Source organism: Gadus chalcogrammus, chromosome 11 (genome assembly GCF_026213295.1).
Source record: "Gadus chalcogrammus isolate NIFS_2021 chromosome 11, NIFS_Gcha_1.0, whole genome shotgun sequence".
NCBI classification, from domain to species: Eukaryota; Metazoa; Chordata; class Actinopteri; order Gadiformes; family Gadidae; genus Gadus; species Gadus chalcogrammus.
Genome location: NC_079422.1, coordinates 22796305 through 22805214, shown reverse-complemented (window position 1 = coordinate 22805214; position 8910 = coordinate 22796305). Strand labels below are relative to the sequence as shown.

Here is an 8910-nt window from a genome sequence, read left to right as displayed (position 1 = left end):
TTATTGATGTCGAGTGTAACATCTAACAGATCAAAACATATGCAAATATAATATACTTTTAGCAGTGTATTGTGTTTGGTTGAAAACAAGTGGAACTCTGTTTATCCTTTGGAAAAGTTGTATGAAACCCCATTTGTTTCTTGGGAGAGCTGTCGGGTCCAGTTGCGATAACAACATTTCAGCATCCGCCCTCGCCATCCTCTCTTCTCAATCACCCCCACCCATCCAGCGGCAGGGCAACCATGAGCGCAACCTGTAGCGGATTGTAATCCTTTTTTTTTCTTTTTTTTTATGTTGGCTGGACATGCAGCGGCTCTTTGTGTCGTGGTTGTTAAGTGCACATGCAGTCTGTTGCGAAGAGGTTTCTTGTGCTAATAACCTTCAGTAGCGGCTTGCTCAACGCGTCTCTGCCCTCACTGTAAACACCCTCTAGCTTTCCCGGTGAGAAGGCAGGAGCGACTGGCCGTCCCGCGGCTCCAAGAAGGCAGTGAGGCATCAAGGAGACCGCCAAGAAAAGACAGGTACAACGGACTGCTTCTAATTAATTTGACCTACACACACAAGTTATTGATTGTTCAAATGTGGATCTATTTTTTTAATCAATCGAACACGTTCTGCCAACACGCCACGGAGAAAAAAAACGTACACATTTTGGATCATTATCGGCTCACATTATTTGGATCACAAATGTTTTCTTTGAAAGAAATAAGTTCGACCTGTATCCCTTATCTTCATTTCTTTATTTTCGTTAATATGTCATGGCTGCTGAGGCTCTTAATTAATTGTCTCTCTCAACCTGCGAGATAGAAAATAGAATACATTCATATTCTCTCGTGTTGTCAGATGAGGAAGTAGACTATCTTATTTCTTAGCTGATATATAATTTATATCAGACAGAGCTGACATCCCTTACTAACTCCCACCTCAACTGAGCTGTGACTCCACCCTTTTGCTCAAAGCCTCTAGGATTCAGCCCAGGGCTGAACACACACACACACACACACACACACACACACACACACACACACACACACACACACACATAGAGACAGACACAGACACACACACACACACACACACACACACACACACACACACACACACACACACACACACACACACACACACACTTAGGGCTATAGGAAATGGTGCACTGGCCTGTGGGTGTGTATTCATGAGTGTGCGTCTGTTGCAGGATGTGGGTGCTGGGGCTCCGGCTCGCTGTCCTCCTCCTGATGAAAGGTGAGTCGATGGGCGTGGCCTGTTGCCATGACGATTGCAGGAGCCTTGATTTACATGTGTTTTAGCCCAGACGCTAACAGCTACATGCCGTGTATATATGTATGTGTCTGTGTGTGTGTGTGTGTGTGTGTGTGTGTGTGTGTGTGTGTGTGTGTGTGTGTGTGTGTGTGTGTGTGTGTGTGTGTGTGTGTGTGTGTGTGTGTGTGTGTGTGTGTTGACTCTCTCCCGGCCCATTGCTCCTCTCCCCTCCATCCACACCATCCGACCCCTGCCTACTGGGTCAGTAAACCCTCCGTTCAAGCGGACGTAGGTCCACCTAAGAGTTGCAGCAACCAATGTGATCTGAGTACTCCCGCCAGTTGAGATGGTTTTTACATCAAACACTAAAACAATGCTTGCAATTGTGAAGGCTGTCATCAAAACCCATGGCATACTTGCTCGGGCTAGGATGTGTAGCCAATAGAAACCACCACTCTGCAAAACCATCTATCAATAACAAATTTGTCCTACGGGGGATTAATAAGGATGTATCTATCTATCTTTAGCTGGAAGTAGCTGGAAGAAGATTTATTGTATTTTCCAGAAAATGTACCCCGTTCAACAATTGAAAGAAATATTTGGGGGTTTGCTGACTCTTGATTGACCTGTCTCTAAACTCACTGTCTACCCTCTACCTGCTCCTTATTGACCCGTTTCTGTACTCACTGTCAAGCCCCTACCTGCTCCTTAATCACCTGTCTGTGTGTACACTGTCTTACACCTACCTGCTCCTTAATGACCCGTCTCTGTGTTCACTGCCTAACCTCTACCTGCTACTTAATAAGCTGTTTCTATATTATGCTATGTTATGTTAAAAGTCAAATGTTTCCTTCTTTTGCTCTGAACTTAACATTCTCCTCCCCTTCTAATCTTCTCCTCTTTTCTATCAAGCTCATCAGCCTCCCCCCCCTCCTCCCTCCCTCCCTCCCTCCCCTGCCACAAGCTTTCCTCTCTCTTTCTCTCTGTGTGTGCGCCTCTTCCTCACCACCTAGAGGGGAATTCTGATGAGAAACAACATGGTTTCCTCCCCCCTTTCCCCTCCATTATTTCGCAACTCAAAAAAACAAATGCACCCCAGAGGTCAAAGTTGAAAGATGAATGGTTGAGGTCGAGGCTGAGGAGGAGCTGCAGGTTTGTTGAGTCGGCCGATGATGAAGACGATGATGATGATGATGATGATGATGATGATGATGATGATGATGATGATGATGATGATGATGATATCATATATAGACCTATGTTTCTATATATGAAGGACCGACAGCCAGAAAGTCTTTATTTCTCCTCATTCTGAAGAAACAAACCAAACATCTTCTGGAAAGACGATAAATACAAATAAATAAATAAAAAAGCATGTGATTAGCAGCTAACCCTGGCCAACACTAAACATAGAGCATATATGAGGATGGTTGCCGCTAGCTGCTGCTGTGATGACTTCCTAAACCAAACCCCTCCAAAGATGAGGGTGATGTTTGGCTGGCTGGAGCGGAGGTTGAGTGGAGGGGAGGTGTAGGAGTGAGGAGGAGGTCCTGGTTCTGACACTCTCCTCCCTGAGCCAGGACAGGAGTCCTGGGGGGCATGTGTGGAGGTGGAATCGGACACGGAGGCTGTGGCCACTGAGGACTTCAAGCTGGGCTGCATCTGCTGCAAGAGGAGGGCGGAGGTCCCCGCCACTGCCTCTGTTGATTGGTACTACATGAAAGTCCCCAACACCAGCTTCGTCCAGGTACATACCTCACCCTGGCCCAGGGACACACCTAAACCCTCACCCAGGTTCAGTCCTCACGTTGACCCAAGTACACACCTAAACCCTCACCCAGGTTCAGTCCTCACATTGACCGAGGTACACACCTCACCTTGAGCCAGGTATACACCTTACATTGACGCAGGTACACACCTCACCTTGACGCAGGTACACACCTCACCTTGACGCAGGTACACACCTCTCATTGACCCAGATACAAACCTCAGCTATCAGCTATGAACACTATCTACATGTTCCCGTATATCTAGTATATTCAGTTATCTACATGCTATTATATTGTATATTAAATAGTGCTGTCAGTTAAACGCGTTATTAACGGCGTTAACGCAAACCAATTTTAACGGCGTTAATTTTTTTTATCGCACGATTAACGCAATTCTTTTTTTTTTCTGTGGCTCAAAACAAAGAAGCAGTAGCCTGACTGCTACGTTCAAGGCAGTATGTTTGTATAATCATCGTTTAATTGCACTATAGGCTTCTTTTTTTGCATCGTCCTGTTTTGATCAGTATATGCCAATGTTGTTATCAATAAAAAAACATTTGCACAAGGCAAGCCGATGCACTTCTCCATGTTGATAAGAGCATTAAAATTAGAACAATTAATGGGACAAAGAAATCAAGGGATATTTAGCATAGAAAAAACATTTGTGATTAATCGCGGTTGCTCGCGATTAATCGTGAGTTAACTATGACATTAATGTGATTAATCGCGATTAATTATTTTAATCGCTTGACAGCACTAATATTAAACTTCATCTAGCGACACTCTTACAGACCAATATATATATTATCTTAACTAGAGGTTTTCAATACAGTTATATGAATATATATTCTATGAACTATGGTGATCATGCATAGAATATCTGATGTAGCCTCTATAATCACCATGCTACTGCAGCAAGCTGATATCTTTCCAGCCTTTCTCCGCACTCTAACGTAATCAGCTGTAGAGGCAGGAAGCTCAGAGCCGGCAGAGTGGTTTCAGAAAGCATCACTTGCATTATAGAAGAGCTGCAAACAACCCCTCATCTGAGATGACAACTAGGAAATAAGATACACCTCTTACAATAAGGAGACAGGAATGCACATGTTTACAATGCACAGAGAAAACTTACATTTCTCATGTTTCCTAGGCTAAGTCTTACAGACCTAGGACGACCCTACCTACCCTAGATTGGTAGGGTTAGGGATGTACCCTCTCTAACTGGGTAGATTGATAGGAGATAGATGTGTAGGTAGGGTGGTAGGAGGCTGGGTAGGTAGCTTTTACTACAAGCCTCTTGTCATGGCTAGATCTACAGCTTCAGGGACATCACCATGGGCCCGCAGTTCGACAAACGCTTGACGTGGGACGGCAGCGAGAATAGCACTGACCTGCAGGACGGCTCCATCATCCTCCACAACGTGACCACTAACGACACGGGGCACTACCGCTGCGAGATCACCCGGAACCTCACCATCCACAAATACTGCATCCCCACCTACAGCCAGAAGAACTTCACCCTCACGGTGGTGGAAAAACGTAAGATCTCAAAGCCTGTTTCGATGGATTCAAACCACTTCTAAACTAGACGCATTTAAGGCGGGGTTCAGTTAGACTGAAATATAACATTTCAGTAAAAACCCCTGGACGAAATGTAAAAAAAAGTCCCACCAGGGGTTATGGTTTAGTCTAAGTCTATTGGGCTGAAGTCTATTGGGCTAAATCTCCAGAGCATTTCCTTGATCTCCACCGATCGTTGAAGCTGCTTGACAGGCCGTTTAATCGGCCGCTGAATTGTCTTGGGGACTGAGGATGCTTCTGTGTAGCCTAGCAGGAAGTGTTTTAACGATGTTCGTCTAATGCATCAGACAATTACACATTACTGCGCCATTTGGCCAGATAGCACGTGAAGGACTCTGAAGGTTGTGATTGGTCAGATAATTAACTTTCAAGCAGTAGGGAAATGTTTTTGGAATCTAGCCCAGGCTTCCTCAGTACAAAGAAAAAACGATTCAAAAGTAAGAACGGTTATAAAATGTATCACAAGATGGACTCAACAGTAATGGTCCCTTTTTTCTAAGGTGACATATTATACCACCAGGTGTGTGAGTGTGATTATCCTTTACAAGCCGTTTTGAAAATAGGCCTCTTGTGACATCACAAGTGGGCTCGTCCACATAGATGTGATGTGCTTGATAGCTCAGACCAGCCTACCCAGTGGACTGTAGCAAACGTTGCTCATCTATCTTGTCACAAATCTAGGCGGACGCGCCCACTTGTGATGGCAGAAGAGGCAGATTTTCAAAACGGCTTGTAACGGCCAATCACTGTCACCACTGGTGGTATAATACGTCCCCTTTAATTTGTCACGTTCCCCAGATAGAATAATATCAATATCTGTCTCTGTGCACCCCCCAAAAGCGACCAGGCCTGATGCCTCCATTGTATCGGAGGTGATGATGTACGTCTCCATCATCGGTCTACAGCTGTGGCTCCTTGTAGAGATGATCTACTGCTACGGGAAGATCTCCGCTGCCGGGGTGGCGCAGAGGGAGAGCATGTCAGTACACACACACTAGGGCTGGTGGGCGATTAATCGAATTTTGATCGCGATCTCGACTTTAGCGTCAAACGATCAGAAAATTAACATAAATGATTTTTCGATTTAACATTATTTTTTTTTTTTAATGATTTATAGAAGGGGCGTAACAGCTGGACACGTATCTGTATATCATTTTAGATTGGAACATTTTATTTTTGACCATTTTGTGTATTATTTTAAGGCGAAATTTCAAAGTTCTCAGTTACAAAAGTTCTTTTTGGGAGAGACATGGTGAATAAATACAACATGTTTTCAAACTCAAAAATAATCGTGATTTCAATATTGACCAAAATAATCGTGATTATGATTTTTCCCATAATCGAGCAGCCCTAACACACATACACACACACACACCTCTCTTCTTCTCATCTCTCCTCTGCTTCTGATGTAATTTGTTGTAATCGGCATCTCACCTTGTTTTTTTCTCTTTCCTCTGTGCTCTTCTTATCTCCGTCTCTATCAATCAGGGCTGAGTACAGCGCAACTTCTCCAACTGAAAAGAACTCGGAAGACCTTCTGGTGGACGAATAGATCTAGTAGGATTCTCTCTTGTAGATAATTGATTGTAGGCTATTGTATGTTTAAAATTGTAAATAATTTGTTTCTAAATCAAAGTTGTGGGTTTGTATATAAGTGTGTGTGTGTGTGTGTGTGTGTGTGTGTGTGTGTGTGTGTGTGTGTGTGTGTGTGTGTGTGTGTGTGTGTGTGTGTGAAAATATACAGTGTGTATATACAATAACACACATTTAAATGAATACATATGTTTTATTAATTTAAATATTTTATTTGAATGTTCTATTTAAGCTCAAGATTGCACTTGGGACCCTGAGCCTGGAGCGACCGACGGACCCCTGCAGCTAAAGATGAGAGTTTAAAGGTCAAGGTTTAGGTTGGAGGTTAAAGTTTGTAAGTATTAAAGCGATAGTTCAAGTGCTGTCGTAAAAAAAGTAAACGCAATTGCCGCAACTTTGTTTAACACAACCAAAGTAAAGTGCAGTTTGCAAAACCCAATCTAATTACCATATAACTAATTAGTCTTTGAAATATCACCTCGATTGGCTAACTGGGTGGCTAGACATTAACTGACATTACATGCTTCAGTCTTAAACAGCCAGTGAGCCACTGTATCAGATGGATTCAACATGTGATTTTGTGAAGTCTCAGCCCATTTTAGGATGACGATCATAAGACAAATTACATCCTTTAAAATTGTGGTTTTGGGATCACTGGCTTTACATAAATCACAGCATTTATATATACATACATACATACACGCACACACACACAGGGTTGTAAATAAACCTAATTATGCAAACATAATCTTAATTTAAAAGGCAATTGAATAATGGCAACACTTTGTATTACTCTTAAGTTGACCAAACTTTTGATTGGGGTATATATATCTAAATGTATAAATAATACATATAGATTTATTTACTTTTTAACCCTCATTTATAGGCTGAATGTTCAGAACTCTTCCATGTTCCATTTTATCGCTACACCGATTTTGTTCATGTCAATCTAAGGGCAAGGATTACACTGCCATGGTAAAATGTTACACTAAACATTTAAACTATACGAATCCTCAATGTTCGCCCTCTAATAAACAGGGTTTTGCTGCATTGTTGATGTTGTAACATGGTTTAAATTGCATGATTAGATATTAATGTATATAATTGTATGAAACCTTTAAAGTATTATATCCAATTACTCCTCATGCTACTTTCCCTATAAGGTGTATTGAAATATTGGAGCCTAAAATACATTAAAACCTTTTTATCAGAAAGCCATGTCGTTCCACGTTTATTATATTTACTATCTGTTGTGTATTCTTCAAATGAGTTGTCATAGTTTAACACGAGTTGTGAGATGTATGGAGGAAAGATCTAGCCATTGGTATAGGTCATCAGATGGTAAGGGCCGGACTTAGAAGGTGGTATAGTCCACCAGATGGTATAGTCCACCAGGCAAATGACTGGGGAGTTGATTTTTGCGGTTTAGTGAGTGTAGGAGCTCCGATCTCTTCAATGGGATGAGAGGTGCTCTCTATGAAGAGATGAGAGCTATTATTCTCTGAAGGAATCTTCTTCTTCTGTCGTACGTCCTTAGACCTTCATTTCTGTAGAGGCGAGCCAGTCCAGCGTCCTATGATCAAGGTCAATCAGACCACGCTCGCCGTTCAGGGCCCGGTATTTGGGGCAGCTGGTTAGGGTGTGTTCCACAGTATGTATGGGGGTCTTCACGCTGGCATTGGGAACCGTCTGTGATGCCCCACTTCAGCATGGCTGCCCCGAACCGTCTTCCCACACCTGTTCTCAGGCGGTTGATGTTGGTTCACTGCTTTCGGTGTAGGTGCTGGCCAGGAACGGCTCTGGGATATTGGATGTAATGGGGTAGCCGAGATGGTTCTCTGAAGGAACGAAAGCTCGAAAGCAGGGGTCAGCAACCTTTTCAACATGCAGTGCCAGTTTGACATTTTCTCGTTAATGAGTGCGCCTTAAGCAACAACATATAAAAAATGAAGCTGAATTATGACACAGCGACCAAAAACATTTCCAGAAGACCTGGAATTGTACTATTTCCATATAGTCCACAATCATGCATCAACATTTTAAATGTTTTTTTGGGTGTTATATTTGCTACATGGGCTTACAAATTATAATTACATATGTCCCATCTTAAAACACCATTTCCAGAAACTCATTAAAAAACATAGTTGCACTGTGAGAAATGTAAAAAACGAGTATATATGAGAATGTTGAAACCATCCACATCAATATCTTTAAGACATGTACAGCTATGCAAAACCATGTGAAGGCGATGCATACTGCAACAACACCACTTGCAACAATATTTTAAATATTTTCTTTTCTATTACTCACAACATAGGTTTAAAAACTATTAATTGATCCCATTTCAGAACATTGCTTTCTGTAACTAATTAACATATTTGCACTGGGAGGAAATGCCCAAAACAGAATAAAGTGCGAAAAAAAAATTGGTAGTAATGATTATGCTGCCGCATTGTGCTGTGAATTTTTTTAATAATACTTTTTTTTTCTTTTAAGTGTGCCAATGATTATGCTGCCCCGTGCCAGTGGTGGCACACGTGCCTAGGGTTGCCGACCCCTGCTCTAAAGGAACGAACAAAGCCCTCTTCTCTATGCAGAGAGCTCGATTCGCTATTCTCTCTGAAACCTCCATTCTTAAAGATGGGATGAATAGCTCTTCTCTATGAAGGGTTGGTAGCTCTACTTTTGGTTTGGTTTGGATCCTTTG

General features: G+C 42.4%; 1 protein-coding gene across 1 annotated transcript; it reads left to right on the top strand.

Annotated features, from left to right (window-relative positions):
* Positions 1-182: 182 nt before the first annotated feature.
* scn1ba (sodium channel, voltage-gated, type I, beta a) lies at positions 183-6708 on the top strand. The gene is made up of 7 exons (XM_056602494.1): positions 183-521; positions 1196-1242; positions 2841-3007; positions 4340-4568; positions 5451-5589; positions 6099-6167; positions 6436-6708. Exons 2-6 carry the CDS (start codon positions 1197-1199, stop codon positions 6160-6162), a joined length of 645 nt encoding a protein of 214 aa, XP_056458469.1. The 5' UTR covers positions 183-521; position 1196; the 3' UTR covers positions 6163-6167; positions 6436-6708.
* The last annotated feature ends 2202 nt before the right edge of the window (positions 6709-8910 follow it).